Source organism: Protomyctophum parallelum (genome assembly GCF_964188405.1).
Source record: "Protomyctophum parallelum genome assembly, chromosome: 20".
Classification (NCBI taxonomy): domain Eukaryota; kingdom Metazoa; phylum Chordata; class Actinopteri; order Myctophiformes; family Myctophidae; genus Protomyctophum; species Protomyctophum parallelum.
In genome coordinates, this window is record NC_139718.1 from 15,781,317 (window position 1) to 15,798,591 (window position 17,275).

Here is a 17,275-nt window from a genome sequence, read left to right on the forward strand (position 1 = left end):
AATGCGAGGACAACATGCACGCTGCATGATTCACCATGACTACACTGACTAAAGGAATTTTATCATCAATCCATTATCCATCCATTCCTGGCGTCGGAGGTAACGCCCATATTAACTCTGGTCTGATCACATCACCACTAGACACTAGACAGATTGACATCACATCAGTGAACAGGAGGGTAGGAGGAGGAGTAGAGCTGCCTGGTCCATATCCCACTCATAGGCGCTAGAGGAGGAGGGGCAATCCAGCTGTGGATGGCTGCATCCTATGTGAACGTGAACAGAAACAAGGCAACATGCGCATTTCACATGGCTAGGGTATCCTGCATACCATCCACTGCCCGTTTGACCCCGCACGGCGTTGGAACAGAAGTCTGATCTAGAGAGGACCGACCGCGTTTGTGATTCGAGTGGCTACAAAGAAACCACTGCCCGCGTCTCGACGCAAAGGTCTGTATAACGATCGATCGGAAACGTGATTTTTTGAAGTGGTGGTCATTTATTTATGGAATAAGTCAATAAGATCAAGATAAGGAGATTTGGTTTCCTCTCTCGCCTCGCTAGTCCATTGTATTTCGATTTGGAGCAAAATTAATAATATCGACAAGAATTCAAACGACGATGCATAATTCAAACGACAATACAATAATATGCCTAGGATTGGTTTTCCCCGTTTTTGGTTTTTCTGAGTGAGTACCATGCAGTTCCGTTATTTGGTCTATTCAGGAATGTGGAAATGGGAACGTCGAAAGTAATGTGTCGTATGTTAACAATGTTATTTCAAGGATCGTTGTTGTGGATAAAGAAACGTAGGCTGTACGTAGTCTGTAGTCTGACTGATCGGACCCCTGAGTTTATGAAATGTATACATTTTCATAAATGAAATGGATACATTTTCATAAATACAGTTCAGAGAATGTATCATTCTCTGAACAGACTGAACCACGAATTTCAGAAATCTGATATCTTCACTGCTATTGGTGAAATCTGGTTTATGGTTTCAGAAACATGGATCTTTTATGACCATATATGGACTAAATTGTAGATATAGACTGTTGAAAATCACAATTCATAATAGCTACTATTAAGTAGCCAACATTGCAACAGTTGCCACTTCACTTGCCGGGATGGGAGGGCAAGCGTCTTAATTGGGCATTTGGGCAGCTGCTTTAAAAAATTAATAGCTATATTGTCTACATTACTTTAACGAGGTGGTATAATAGGCTGCCATATACTGAAGGGAAATGTTGAATTTCATTGCTGGACACCAAATAGGATGTGAACTTGACCGTGATATCCTGTCTTCATGTGTTCATGTCAGTTCACATTCACTGTCAGGTTCTGCATCAAACACACTCACACAAACATTGTGCTTTCTGTATACCAATTGTATTGTGAATTATGTAATACTATACTCTTGCTATCACATTACTAGTATGGGTATTTTTTACTTTTAGTTTGCATTTATATTTGCCTACTTGGCACCTGTACACATTTGATTGTTTAACGGGGTGTTGTTTTGTTTCCTTTGTTAAACGCAGGCATATGAAGGCCTTTAAGATTGTAACAGGATTAAAGGGCAATGCACATACTTGGGTTGATGCTCTCATTAGATTAGATATTGCACTGAGAACTGTTGAAGCAGTCAGCATGTCAAGGTGTGTGCAGTTACAGACACATGTGACCAACCATCTTGTCATCCTCCCATCACACACATTACATTATGTTACTTCACTGCTCTGCCTCTGCTGCTGTTTGGTACCGTAGGCAACACTGTGAGTCATGGAAAATGCAGGGCCAACTGATGTTGATGTTACAAGCTGAGGACAAGACATCACATGTTTTACAAATACCAGGTTGGCACAACTACCAAAAAACCAAATCTTGGCATGTAATGATATTAGACTATAGAGGACAAATGAAAACATCTAAGATGGTTATTGCTTATATTTCTTATCGGTTATTCCTAGGAAGGTCAATGTTGGCAGATTTTTCTAAGCAGTCACCAACATTCCATAACTGGTTATTATCATTAACGTTGGAAATGGTGTTATTTTATCCGTTCTTGTTAACCTCTGACTATCTGATGAGGTTTCTTATATGTAATTATACACCCGAAATAAAAAAACAATCAACTGATAACCTCGAACATAAGAAATACTGTTACTGAAAAACAACGTCGCAGTGACAGTATTACCTGATGGGCTGCAGGTGTGACAAGTGCAAATGACCCAGTGGCTACAAAACCTGGACAGTAAACTCCCCCTATCTCCTCCCCCAGCCTGAGCTTGATTGACATATCACTTTCCCCTGGTTTGTCACAGTATGTGCATTGTCTAAATTGAATCTGTATTCATTTGTATACAGAAAGGGTATACAGTGGTAGAAACTAGAATTCACTTGCATCCCCTGAGGGCCTCGTTATTGGGATTCAATTTAAATTTCAAGAAGGCGTGTCGCATTGAAGTCGAGTCGCATTGAAGAGTCTTACAAATACAGTAAGTGGATACATCTGACTTCAGATCTGGCACATCTGATCACAAAAGTCACATTGAAAAGACAAGTGTAATAACAGCCAGAAACCTAGTGCTGAGCCTCACTCATATAATGCTAACAAATTAAATTGGGCTTCTGTTCCGGCCCACGGCATCTTCTGCAAAATTTCTGAATTTTGAAAGCTGTTTTGAAAGATTTAATAAACTGCAATGAGACTTATGTTTATATAGTTTGTAGTTTGTGTAATATTATTCTTACTATTATCAAGCCATTTGCATTTGTTGTAGAAAAAACATTGTGGCTTGTCATGTACTGTAGTGTACAGTACAAGCTGCTTCTGCAGGGGACAGATAAGCAGGCATGTGTTCTGTACACAATGAGTGAACTGTTATGAGTGGCGGATTGCGTGCGCAACCTCAGATCACTCAGTATATTGAAGTTGGCAGTATTTGAGTAGAATAGTAGATAGGTTGAATACTAATCAGCAAAGAGGAGAGGACATCTGAAAGATGAGCATGCGCTGTGACTGTCTCACAAACATATTTGTCTCTGAGTTGAGTTTCCTGACCCAAGCGAGTCCTTTCCTTCCTCCTGATCCATGCAAGAGATTCCAGCTTGCAGCAAGACAGGAAAACGCCCGCAAAGCCTGCAACAATAGGCCAGCCAAAGTGGTTTGAGGTCATGATATCATCACGTGATCCATCATGACTGTGTTGACCTACAGTAGGCATTGTAGTTAATTGTTCATCACACACCTGAAGACGACCATTGTACTCTATTCAGATCGAACATTATACACAAGGGAGATCCGAGTCAGGGAGTGGTTAAATAGTTGCCAGGGATGGGTCCTAATGCACAGAAAAGGAGGCTGAGCGCATTTCATTCATTCTAGTGGCTAATGAACAGAGCTCTTTGAAAAAGAGCCCTATTGTACAAAACCCAAGGGCATTGCTGCCACGGTAACACTCTCTTGCAAGCAGCGGGAGTCAGTATAATGAAGCTGACACATTTCTGCCTTGGCTAGAAAGCAGGAGCAAAAGAAAAGGATGGTGTTATTGCCACATTATTTTGTTTTGTCGGTTGTTGTTTTTTTTCTTTTTCTTTTTCTATTTCTTTACTTTTTTTTCCATGGATTGCCTGGCAAAAGAAGCATTCAAACAATGCCTTGTAAGTCCTTGCGGTTGTCTTTGCGGACACTATTTACAATAACATAAAGCTCCATAAATAGAGCATGGTTCCCTGAGAAATGCTTAGATTGTGTGTGTGTGTGTGTGTGTGTGTGTGTGTGTGTGTGTGTGTGTGTGTGTGTGTGTGTGTGTGTGTGTGTGTGTGTGTGTGTGTGTGTGTGTGTGTGTGTGTGTGACTCTCAGACTCTCTCTCTCTTTCTCCCTTATTTATTTTCCAGCTCATCTGTATACTTACAATAATAGTCCTGCCAAGAGTGAAATTACCATCAGGACATCAGAAAGCCAACACAATCACTCATGTCGTTCATTATCGTTGGATGGCCTCATATCATATCTCACCTCCTGTATAAAAAAATAGCTATATTTTTAGACTTGTGAGAAGGGTTTACCATTTTTCAGTCCTAAACCTTATCCTTTTGGTTTCAGGAATGCGTGGGAACTGTCTTACTCAGTCCAGTTACAGGACAATGAGAACATGCACTGCATGTTTCATAAAAGAGGGAACTGTGCTCTGGGAATATACCAGAAAAGGGTGCTTTATTATTATAATTAATCAGTAATAGTAATGTTCACTGACTGTGGTTTATTTGTCTGCTTTTTTTATTTATTTTGGCTTTCGCCTTTATTTTATATATTGTTTTTATGGAGGGACAGACAGTAGGCTGACAGGAAATGGGGAGAAGACATGCAGGAAAGGCCGTCGGGATCGGGAGGCGAACCCGCGGCACACTGCCAGACTGGATTGCCAGCCAAGACATAGCCCAGGCCTTTGGTCTACTTTTTGTTTGTATTTCTTTATTAAACATGGGGGGGAGGGTTTATTTTATTTACATAATATCAATTTTGAGATTGTTTTGAATTAATTAGGTACATTACAATATACTTAAAATTATAGTCAATTATAAAATATTCACTGTTCACCCTTTGTTCTGGCCAGGTGGGCATGCCTTTTGTGGCAATTTAGCTGACAGTGGGACTCTCTTTCATGCTGGATTAAGTGGGGATTTTGGCAGAACTAGTGATGATTCATTGGAATGCAGCCATATTTTCACTCGTCCCTAAAGTGCAGAGTTTTCATTTCCTTTTCCATGCTGCCATTCTGACAGGCTTGTTTTGGCCTGCTTCCTCCAGCCTAGATAACACTGACGCTGTTTCTGAAGAGGACAACAAATATTTTGGATGATAGTGCAAAATGACCATTGTCTTAAATTAAGAGCAAATAAAAAATATTTGAAGACCAACAAAAAAGGAACATGACGCAAATTCGTAAAAACAGGAAGTTCCTGATTAAATATTGCTCAAAATAAAGTGCCTGCGACTGTGCTAAATCTGTGGTCATTCTCAGTTGCCCTTGACATTAATCAGCTGTCTTTCTATCCTCCACAGTCTATTTGATCCATGATGTCGTTGAAGTCAGATGGAAAGAAGAAGTGGGCAGAAGTCAGGGGTCGCCTGGTCTCTTCGTCCTCCCAGGACTCTGACAGCCAGCTAGAAGCCAACCTGGAGAGTGCCGACCCAGAGCTGTGCATCAGGCTGCTGCAGGTCCCTTCTGTGGTCAACTACTCTGGCCTGAAGCGTCGCCTGGAGGGCAGTGACCAGACATGGATGATCCAGTTCCTGGAGCTGAGCGGTCTGGACCTCCTCCTGGAGGCACTGGACCGTCTCTCTGGCCGCGGTTGTTCTCGCATCGAAGACGCCCTCCTGCAGCTGACCTGCGTCAACTGTGTGCGAGCAGTCATGAACTCCTCGGCAGGCATCCACTTCATAGTGGAAAACGAGGGCTACATCCGCAAGCTCTCCCAAGGTTGGTCCATGACTGCATCTGTTGAGCAAATGCACAGTATACATGAAAGACCACCGCCAATATAAACCACTGACTTAAAATGGCAGACAACACACACAAAAAAAGTCTGAACCCGGGTCTCTCGTGTGGAAAGCCAACATCTTGGAATGCATTTCATAAAATTGTAAAACTATGAGATGTTATGTGCATTGTACAATAGCAGTTCTCTAGCTCTCTGCTACTGTATGTAACGTCAAATCCACTGGAAGACCACATCATCACGCTCATGTCACACAACCAATGGCCGTAGCTGCATTGGGAACTCCTTATATTATAAGGAAAAGTTCCCAATAAACAGAAAAAGCACTGACAATACGTTTTTGAGACTCTTATAGATTATTTATTTACATAGTAAAAAGTATTGACAGCAGTTGGACTATTGTAAATAAATAATCTATTTCTGCATCCAAAGAACCACAACATTCTTTACCAGTGCAGTGGCCTTTTCTTTTTTTACTGGTCTACTTTGCTGGCTTCTCTCACACCAGGCTCAATATATTCTGTAAGCCTCGAGTCAAGGTTAAGGTTCATTCAGCCTCAAATCTATAAAATAGCAGCACAAGAACAGATATTGGATTTCATTGCCTTATGTCATACAATGAACAACACTTATCTAAGGAACAACATACTCACAGGGCAACATCTCAAAGGTCAAGTTACACTGCCAAACACAGTGCTGAAAAACAGCATCCATCATGAGTCTATACTTGGGCAGGAAATTATTGTATACTACATGGAGGGAGAGGAATGGAAGCTATATGTTGTGGTTCATTAAATAGTGATGTGTGTACCTGTGATGCTCCACAGCCTTAGACACGTCCAACACTATGGTGAAGAAGCAGGTGTTTGAGCTGCTAGCTGCCCTCAGCATGTTCTCCTCAGATGGTTACCGCCTGGCTCTGGATGCGCTTGACCATTACAAGGTAAGCAGTCCACCTCCAGAAGAGTAGTTCTGAAAGTTGAAACTTTATTGACAAAATGGCCTGAATCTGATTGGTGCGATATTCATTTCATCAAGTTAACAGCTTTTCCACTTCAAATGGCACTTTCACTGTTACTTTCTTGATTACAAGGTACACAAGGTTTCTGTGGCCGATAAAAGCTTTTTGGTGCCCTCTAGTGTTGGACTGCATGCATCAGTGACCTCTCGTCACAGTCAAATGTCTCCACATGGATATTAAATTCATAAGGTGTCTGATTGTTCTCCTCAGGGTGTGAAGACCCAGCAGTATCGCTTCAGTGTGATCATGAATGAGATGCAGTCCACAGACAACGTGCCTTACATGGTCACCCTGCTCAGCGTTATCAATGCCCTCGTCTTTGGGACAGACGACCTCAGGGAGAGAGATAAGATGAGAAAGGAGTTCATCGGTAAGCTGTGGCACCAGTTTATTGTCACCTTCACCGTTGAGCTGCTGCTCAGCAATTTAATAGCAATCTAGTCTCAACTCAATTTGCATCTAGCAGCAAGGTCACGCTATGGTGAATTTTTAATTAAAAAGTCGTTCTCCTGTGGTGAAAATCCATGCACCCGCTGCGCAGAGGGGAATGTAGGTCAGACTCATCAGCAATAGCACTGTTACAAATATATCTGTCAGTGGTTCTGTCTAAGAATAGGTCTGATGGCCTATTCTCATTTTCGTTTCAAAACACACCTGAGAACAGTGTCATGTTTCCAGTAATGCATCTTCATGGCCACATGAACGGTGACAATTGACAAACACTCTAAAATGGAAGGATGAACAGCATGTCATTCAACAACATAGCCTTTATTTGATTTCATTGTCACAAAATGTGCCACATCTGACAAGATGTTGATCATACTTTTACGGTACACTTGCATGACGGCAGGGTGTGGCCAACAGACATGCACAAATACAATATTATGCACAGTACATCTATAGTATATACATCAAATAATCACACCGTGTGAAGTGAGGGGCGCTCTTGTCCATATCAATGTTTGTGTTACACCATTTTTGTGTTTACACTATGACGTAAAATTCATTGTCAATGGGAATTTTATGTTTGTGTAGGACAAAGTTTGCGCACATATACTAAAAGCTGGACTTAGGAAAAATAAGATCTTATGTGGCAGTCTATGTCGACAGGGAAGCCTGGCAATGCTGTGATTGGCCACTCCCATTTTGTAATTGCGCACCTGTGACTATGCTGTCAGCAGGCAGCTTGTGTTCTTTAAATTTACTGAAAACTCAGAAATGTGTTTTGTTGTTTTGCAGGGCTACAATTACTTGATATGCTGCCCAATTTGAGGTGAGAATTCCCTCTGTGTTATCATGGTGGTTGAATCAGTCAGTTCCAATTTCTATAGCAATACCTGGGATACATAATACAACTTAATTTAATTTGTTTAATTTGAAATAAACAATGTAAATGTTTTCACTGAATATTGTTGTATAATCAAATTAAAGTTGGAGAACCTATGTTCCCACATTGCCCTTCAGTGTTATTTTCTCATCCTCTGAGATAAGCTGTGCATTTCTGGCTTGCAGGGAGAAAGAGGATGAAGACTTGATTATTCAATGTGAAGCTTTTGAAGAGGCCATGGCTGAGGACGAGGATGAGTTGTTGAGGGTCTATGGAGGCATTGACATGAGCAACCACCTGGAGGTGTTTACTACTCTGTTCAACAAGGTGAGCCATGGCTATTTTATAGTAATCGTGTTGGTAATCGAAACCTGTGCTGGTGGGGAAGGCAAGAGCTGTCAAATGTGTTTGCCCACCCACTGATAATGTTTACATAATTAAAGCTATGGTGTCATGTTAGCAAGCTTACTTGGTCCATACAATTACAGGACGTGTTACAAGGGTTTATGTAGGCTACTGTAACTGAAGCTAAATATTCTGACTTGACTTGATAAACCGAGTGTTTTACTGTATGGCTGGTGAAGAATGGACCATACCACTCAAGTGTTTTTTCATAATCTATATAATGAAAAAGCAAAGCTATTCAAAGAAATAAAGATAACCCTATCTTTTACATGTTGTGGTTTATGTGTAGTATATATTTGTGTTGCTGTGTTTGTCCAGGTGAGCAGCTCTCCAGCCTCCCTACAGCTGTTGTCCATCCTACAGACGTTGCTGCATCTGGGGCCTGAGCGCTGTGACATCTGGCAGGCCCTGGAGGCCCTGGCTAACAGAGCCGTCCTGCTGGCCCAAGACTGTGAGTTTACACATGCATTTAGATGAATACAAACAGAAATCCACAAGGTTATTTCTCTGAATTAAGGACTTTGGTTCAGTTTGTGTTTTTGTCAAGGAAAGCCATAAATCATGTTCAGGTTTACAGTGGGTGTATTTATAAAGGAAATTATTCACAACATGGCAGTGAGAAACTATAATTTACAGCCCAGACAGTGTTGTGAGAGCAAAATTTTGACCTTGTGAACATGGTCAATGAGAGGTAGCTTTTTAAGTGTGGTTCCTCTGTGTCTGTCTGCTTTTTGGGGGTTCCAGCTCAGATGCAATCCTCTGAGAAGATCATGCAACGCTTGACGTTCTCCAAAGGCAAGAGCGGCATAGTTCATAGCGAGGTCGATGGCCAGCTGTTCAGGAAGGCAGACAAGGCCATTCAGACAGACCACACGGACGGAGACAAGGACACACTCGCCAGAATCACCTCAACCGGCCAAATGCCAGCGTGTGCCTCACCTCCACCTCCACCTCCCCCACCCCCACCACCCTTACCTCCATGTATGACAAGGCCACAATCCCCAGGCACCAACCAGTGCCCTCCACCACCACCACCCCCTCCACCTCCACCCAACATGAGTGGTGGACCCCCTCCACCTCCTCCCTTACCAGGAATGTCCGTGTCGCTCTCTGGTCCGGGGATGCCACTCCCTCCACCACCCCCTCCCCTACCAGGCATGGGAGGCTGTGCAGGGCCTCCACCACCCCCTCCCCTACCAGGCATGGGAGGCTGTGCAGGGCCTCCACCACCCCCTCCCCTACCAGGCATGGGAGGCTGTGCAGGGCCTCCACCACCCCCTCCCCTACCTGGTATGCCTCCTCCCCCTGGCATGATAGTGGCTCAGAGCTGCCAGTCCCTGGGCCGTTCTGCGATGGCCCCAGCCAGGACAGCCCGATGCCCGACTCTGAGGATGAAGAAGCTCAACTGGCAAAAGCTTCGTACCGTTACTGGTGAGTGGAAGAACCCTGCGCATTTTCCAAGAGCATTTAGTATAGTGACATTTAGTATAACAAATATTAGACATATAGTTTTATTTTTTCCTGCCAAGAAAAGGGGAGCAAATACTGGGGTGAAACGATTCATTGAATGATTAGTCGATCAATAGATAAATATTGATTCGATGGGAGGTCGATGTGGCCGGAATATACCTCCCTCCCGGGATTACGATTGCTGGTGGCGGTTACTTTTTATTTTTTATTATTACTGTCTTTGTACCTTTTATTGTCTTCGTTTTGTTTTTCTTGTATTTTGTTTTTGTTTTCTGTGTATGTGTGTGCTATCCTATTCTCTATATACATTTTGTGCATATATACTCATACATCTGTTTGCTGTCTCTGGACGGGGGGAGGGGGGTGGGGTACGGGGGTGGGGTACAGGGGAGGGAAAAAATAAACTGTTTTGACTGAATCGCCTGTCTGCCTGTATTGACCTGTAAAAAGGAATAACAAAGTAAACGCAAAAATAGATAAATAAATTCAGAGTAACTTGGTTTAGTGATTATGTAACTTTATAAGAGTATAGTTCTCACAAGACACAATAGTAGGCCAGCTTCTGAGTGAGCATCAGCTGATTCCTTCACCTTGCACCTCACCTCAGATGGCAACTCCATGTGGACGGCTCAGAAGAAGATCCCTCCTCCTCTGTCGCCCGACTACAGCAGCATCGAGCTATTGTTCTGTTTCCCGGTGACCGAGCCCAAAGACAAGGGGGCAGCTGCGCCATTCAGGAAGGAGTCTAAAGAGGTATTGCTTGGTCACTCAACGCAGCGCCTCCGGGCAGTAGCACTCCCAAACATGCTGAACAACCAATGATATGCTCTAATATATTCCCTTCATCGTTTATCTTCCTTCTGTAGATTACTTTCCTTGATCCAAAGAAAAACTTGAATCTGAACATATTCCTGAAACAGTTCAGATGGTGAGTTATTATCCCAGTATTGTTTCCACACCGTGTTGGTCCATCCCTAGCTGAATATATTGCCCCCTTTTCTACCCAGCTCGAATGAAGATGTTGTAGCTATGATCCAGAAGGGGGATCGAACCAAGTTTGACGTGGAGGTGCTTAAACAGCTTCTAAAACTCCTTCCAGAAAAACACGAGGTTGGCACTACGAGCATCATGCATGTTGCATAATATAACTTGGACGTAACATTCTCATCCATGCATAACTTCCCATATCTTAACAAGAGTTGTGGGTGACTGTCTTGTCTTCTGCCTCAATGTAGATTGAAAATTTGAAGTCGTTCCAAGGAGAGAAAGACAAGTTGGCTAATGTAGACCGCTTCTACAATTCACTTCTATCTGTCCCATGGTAAATGTTCTTACTTTTTTATCTGTCTGTAGATCATGTCACTTAATGGAGAATCGGTCTTAAATGTAACAGTATTGTTTACATTTTGACGTTCGATTCAGATTCATTATCAACTGCATTTCTTTTGTCTCTACAGCTATCAGTTGAGGATTGAGTGTATGTTGCTGTGTGAGGAGACGGCTTCAGTGCTGGACATGCTCAAACCTAAAGCCCAAATAGTGGAGGATGCCTGCCAGGGTAAGTCAACAGTATTCTACACAGTATAAACATGCATGTTCCACTGGTGACATCATGTTCACACTGAGCCCTCTGTCAGTCATAGAATGTGTGAACATGCAACTGAGCACCAAATCGCACCAAATCGACTACAAGATTAGTCATCTACATGAACCTACTGTGTGTTTTCTCAGCCCTCAGGGACAGCAACCTCTTGCCCAGTTTCTGCAGGCTTATTCTGGATGTAGGAAACTTCCTGAACTATGTAAGAAGCACTCCTTTCCTGCTCAATTAGATTTCATCCTTACTGACATCTAGACTATGATCTTGATTTAATTAAGCTGCTGTATATGTCTACATTCAGGGAAGTCACACAGGTAATGCAGAAGGGTTCAAGCTCAGCTCTCTGCTCAAGCTCACCGAGACCAAAGCCAACAAGAGTCGCATTACACTGCTACATCACATCCTGGCGGTACGTTCTTCAGAAACCCTACTCAAACCCTACTGTTAAAAATGAAACGGCACATTTTCTTATTTTTAACTACATCAGGAAAGTTAATGATAGATAGGGCCCACGCCCAAGTTACCCTTGAACATATTTAATTACACCCTGTGTTTTGCCCAGGAAGCAGAGTTGAACCACCCGGAGGTGTTGGCACTGCCAGATGATCTAGAGATATGTGAAAAGGCAGCAAGGTATAATAACCTATACTTTTGATCTATTCGACCAGTTTCTTTGCCTTTTCTCAGTTCCATGAATCTGTAATTGCCATTAAAAAAGAAACTATGTCACCTTCTATTTGTCTTTAGTGTTAACCTGGAGTCTAGCCAGTCAGAGGCTATTGCCTTACTGAAACGACTGAAGGACACCGCCAAGAAAGTCTCCAACTCTTTACAAGATGTGACGGAGCAATATGCAAAAGTCATTGAGGTACAGAAAATCTCCACATTCTCTTCATGGAGATGACAACAAATTGAGAATTCAAACACAAAAAAGCACTTGAATCTTAATGCAAATGGTCAATTTTCTCTTCACTAGGAAAACCTGCAGGCATGCAAAGCTTTAGAGGAGCAGTTCTTGGAGATTAACAAAAAGAGAAGTGAGCTGGCTGTGTACCTATGTGAAGATGCTAACCAGCTCTCCCTGGAGGAGCTCTTTGGAACGATCAAGTCTTTCCGTGGACTCTTCATCAAGGCCTTGAAGGTTAGGGAGGTGTTGTTGGTAATGCGACATATTTGTCATACATCAGAGGCATTTTAGAAGTTGAATTTACTGTACAATGAGGATTTGATTCCACCCTCAGGAAAACAAAGCCAGGAAAGAACAAGCAGCCAAGGCAGAGAAGAGAAAGAAACAACTGGCAGAAGAAGAATCCAAGAGACAGAAAGGAGAGAATGGAAAAATAAGTGAGCTCTCTCTTTTTGCTGTGACACAGCTGCACATTCTCCTATGACTCTGAAAGCGACACACATACTGTACTGTAATACACGCGCACACACACACCATTGCTCACACGGACTCAATGCTGCCCTCTCAGCTCTGTTTTCAACACTTCAAAATAGTTTGCTGGTCTTGTCACGGTGTCAGCTTGCTGTTAAGTGCACATAGCCTCTATGAATGGCTTTGATGGAGAAATATGAGACGTGTTCTGGACTAAAGTAAACTTAAAATATAAATTTCAATCACTCCCTTACAGTATTTGGCTTGACTTGGTTGGCATCCCTGGGTACGCCCAGAAAACAGCATAGTGTAAGCCTATATACAGTTTTGGGGGTAACGTGTTACAATTAACGCCGTTACTGCAATCAGTCATCACATTTGGTTTGACAGTTTCACACGGCTAATGGTATTACTGGTTTATTTTTGTATTGCGTTAATTTGTCGCACCTGTGCAACATGGCAGAGATTAAGAGAAGACGGAGGTTATCCTTTAGTACGCTCCATGCTAGTATTCACATTACTTATGGATTTATTGGTGAACGTTAACCAACACTGCCCATATGTAAGCAATACGGAGCAGTGCCAGCCAAAGCTGCTAACCTAGTAATGCCAGGAGAGGATGATATATATATTATTAAAACAGAGGTCACCTCTTGTAATGTCTGTCATTTTAATATGATAAATACTTTTGATAATTTGAATATAAAGTATGTATCTTAATCTCTCTGCTCTCTGTCCACACCAGTCAAAAGAGGCCTCCCGCCACCAGACGATGGCTGCATCATCGACCATCTCCTGGCAGATATCAGGAAAGGTTTCTGCCTCAGGAAGACAAGGCCAAGGTGCGATTTGGAAAGCTTCCCCTATAAAGAAAAACATAGAGATACTGGCCCACCTGGTAAGGATCTGCAACTTGTAGCTTTGCTAGTGAACCTGAGCTGTAAAGCCTTGTATTGTAAGCTTCTGCAAAAGTTTCATATCACATGTTTGGCAAAGTATTGTCAAATGAAAAAATAAAGACATATTTTGTCCCGGAAGCATACAATAAGCTTTATTCAGCCTCGCTGCTCCATCTCCGCTTTCGCCCGTGCTTCTGCACTGCTAACGCCTGTGGTCTCTGAGGCTACACTGCTGCTGACACCATTGCTTGCCGCCTTTGCATTTATTTTCATAATAAATGTCCCTATGCATTAATAATGCAGACTCAACATTATGCTTTTATTGTATTTAAATTAAGGACATTAGCATATTAATAGTTGTATTTCCTAAAGGCATCAGTGTTACCGTAATTGTGCCCGCCTTTCTACTTTTAGAATCAAGTGTCAAGCCTGTAGGAGAAGAAGCCAAGGCCTCAGCTCCAGGAGCATCAACCGTTCTCGATCCCAGGCAACCCCAGACAGAGGAGGAGCACAGGGCCACAAAAGACGAAGTGGACTTTCCCTGCAAACCTCAAGAAACCTCAGCCTCAACACAGAATGCAACCCTAGACTGTCCAACTTTTCCTTCGAACTCTCCCCACGGAGGCTCAGCACCCACCATGAAGTCACCCTCAAAGGATCCAGCCTCATTACAGAGCGGGCGACACCAAGAGAATGCTGTCACACCACTGAGCACCAGCCCCCCACACACGCCGACCATTGAGGCCCAGGATGGAACCGAGGCTCAGCCATTCGTCCCCAGGCTCAGTTGTTCATCAGATATGTCCGAGTCCAATGTCATCATGAACAAACAAGGTCCACCTGTGGCCCTCTGTAATGGTGACAACAGTGAGATCACAGAGAAGTCTATGCCTGATGAGCCCATAGGTAATTGGGTCAACGGCCCTCCCAATGGAGGACACACACTTGTGGCTGATATAGACATGGATGCAGAAGGGGGTGATGAAGGCATTTTAAAGAAAATTGAGGAGGATAATAACAAAGTGAGTCATGAGATAAGCACTTTGGAGGTTGAACCTGTCAAACAGGAGGGGGCTGCCAAAGAACAGGATGGCATAATGACGAAAGACTTTCGCCAGGGTGAAGTTGTAAGTGGGGAATCCTCAGACTCCAAAGGCAATGAGACATCTGCCAGTGAGATCATTCAGCCATGTGATGCCACAGGAGGCCTGGATTCGGAAGATGTGCCATCGTCAGTGTCTGAAGCCCTCCCTGCATCCTCGGCTCCCCTTAAAAAGGAAACTAAGAAACGCCAGAAGCTCTTTAGAAGAAGCAAAAAGAAAAGCAATGAAGGTAATTTAAGTTTGAGCTCAAACAAAGTTCCCGTTTATAATGCTAATCTCTTCTTGACATGTTTTATAGATAAGTCCTTTATTATCGGTTTTGTGTTTATATTCTATTTTACAGTCTACATTTATAGTGTACACTGATCCATGTTTGCATGAGTGATTTATTTATCATTGATTGTGAAATAAATGTGCCAGACACATAATTTGGTGTTTGTAGATGCTATGGAATGTATATTTTTGTATATAAAAGCCTCACCACATCTGAGTCATTTTATCATGGGTTTGAGTGTTGTCTTTTCCATTTTGATTCTCTGAAACACAAGGTAACGGTGGAAAAGGACACACTAAACAAAATTGTGTGTTACAGTGAGGTAGGTCAAATGACCCGATGAAAAACTAACAAGTGTAAGCAGGACCGTCAATCTATCGGCTCCATTGCTATAAAAACCTTGTTAATAATTTAATTTGTCTGCCTAACTGGTCATTTGTCTGGTCTTTAACACATGCTCTGTATTTGGTGTCTTAAGAATCTGGGTTTGTGTGTGCGTGCGCAGTCTGTACGCACACGTGTGCGTCCATGGCTCCTTCTTGCTGTTTAATTATAATTAACTAATCTTTTGACTGGACTAATCCTGAAGAGTACCACAACTAAACTTCTTTATAATGGTGTAAAATGTATCTAACTTCATGGTTTTTCTGTCTTAACGGAGCTTTTCAACTTATGAAGTCTTCAAGAGGGTTGTCTTATCTCGGGAGTGCTTCAAAAGGAAGTGTCAAATGTCTGTGCCCTTATTTTGTAACTGTGTAAATGGGACCGTTTTAACATACTAACAATACGCCGTCTCATGTCCTTCATGGAAACTGTTGCTCTGGCTTTACTGAAACATTGATATGAAATGTAAATAGCTTTCCTAACTAATTAAAAAATAAACTTGATAAAGGTAACAATCATTCTAAAGGAGATTTGATTTGATTTTAAATGACAGATTTGATATGCCATAAAAGTTAATTGCTCTACCAAGTGCCTTGTTTAATGCTACACCAATCCATTCTATGTACTCAAAATAGTTTTTATTTCCCTAGGTGATTCCCGGAAGAAATCAAGAGGAAAAAGGAAAAGTTGAGTCAATAACTCCATGAATAAGTCTTCCTTCTGTAAAGCTTTTATTGTCTCCCCCACACACACACACACACAGTATCACAAGAAAAAAAAGAAATCTGTATACTATATATATACAGGATATTAATCCATTTGTGTAAAATTATTGCCTACACAGTATATAGGCTATAAGAGGAATATTTTTTGATTATAGCATCAAATGTGTGTTTTGTATATTTGGTTAATTCAAAATATATTTTACAACATTATACCTGATGCCAAGGAATATACAATGTCTTTAAATAAAATGCCTTTTATCAGTATCTTATTGTGAAAATGGACAAATGCATGTACTGTACAGGTGGCACACCACTTATACTTATGTTATAACAAATTGTGATTGTAATTATTTTAATAAAACATGTTTACAGATTTAGTTTTTGCATCACTTTGTACATTTACTGGATATCTAGATAAACTATTACCTTCATGTGGTTGCATCAATAAAACATGGGAGGAAAGTGCCTTACAGTAGCCTACTGTATATGTGCCTATAGCCTTGTTATTTATAACTTAAGGTATAGTCAGTCGCTATGACAGTATAACACGTGGGTGCTATCACAAGAACGAGACCCTCAGTTTTAGAACAAACTTTACTGAATCAAATCAACGTGCCGTGGTACAGTCACAGCAAAGAACAACACTGAAAGCAATTTAACTTTCTTCCTCTCCTTCTCTCACTCTCCTAACTTCCTCTCCTCTCTTGCTCCCCTTACTGTTCTGTCATGCCTAGCAACTGTTCAGTCTTACAACAGGCTTGGTTCTGTTCTTGGTTCATGCTTTCGAAAAATGTTTATCCCCATAATTATGGACTTGCCTCGTAAGCAACAACTGTCCTGCGATGGTTAAGAAGGGGAACCTAATATAATTCACAAACCAAAAGTAAGAAGTGTTCCTCATTCCACTATTTGTATGCTGGATTTAGGCAAATTACACATCATACCAATTGAATTGCTGCTTATTGCATTGTTATAGCCATGGCTATTTGTCAAATGGTACTAGAACCTAGAGGGGAATGCTTAACTAATAGCCGGGGAGCCACAGAAAATTGGACAGGACCTGTGATGTCATGCTGTACTTTATTTGTGTTTTTTCTATTCATTTGGTCATTAAGATCCACAGAATGAGAGGCCTGCTCTGCTGGAAACATCGCGAAAAAGGTTATGGCCATTTTTGTATACC

The 17,275-nt window shown here is 41.9% G+C and overlaps 1 protein-coding gene across 4 annotated transcripts; it reads left to right on the top strand.

Moving 5' to 3' along the window:
• Nucleotides 1-234: 234 nt before the first annotated feature.
• Nucleotides 235-16,326, top strand: LOC310878276 (inverted formin-2). Of its 4 annotated transcripts, XM_083792523.1 has the most exons (23): nucleotides 235-450; nucleotides 5,070-5,487; nucleotides 6,334-6,449; nucleotides 6,738-6,897; nucleotides 7,767-7,800; nucleotides 8,040-8,181; nucleotides 8,578-8,710; nucleotides 9,004-9,690; nucleotides 10,337-10,482; nucleotides 10,596-10,657; nucleotides 10,737-10,839; nucleotides 10,965-11,050; nucleotides 11,187-11,287; nucleotides 11,461-11,531; nucleotides 11,631-11,738; nucleotides 11,892-11,962; nucleotides 12,077-12,197; nucleotides 12,306-12,470; nucleotides 12,571-12,673; nucleotides 13,453-13,605; nucleotides 14,021-14,938; nucleotides 15,258-15,305; nucleotides 16,018-16,326. In XM_083792523.1, the coding sequence occupies exons 2-22, from the start codon at nucleotides 5,082-5,084 to the stop codon at nucleotides 15,302-15,304; spliced, it is 3,933 nt and encodes a 1,310-aa protein (XP_083648649.1). In that variant the 5' UTR covers nucleotides 235-450; nucleotides 5,070-5,081; the 3' UTR covers nucleotide 15,305; nucleotides 16,018-16,326. The 4 variants fall into 4 exon arrangements, with proteins under 4 accessions (XP_083648649.1, XP_083648650.1, XP_083648648.1 ...); XM_083792524.1 differs by lacking the exon at nucleotides 15,258-15,305; XM_083792522.1 differs by having other exon boundaries at nucleotides 14,021-16,326.
• The last annotated feature ends 949 nt before the right edge of the window (nucleotides 16,327-17,275 follow it).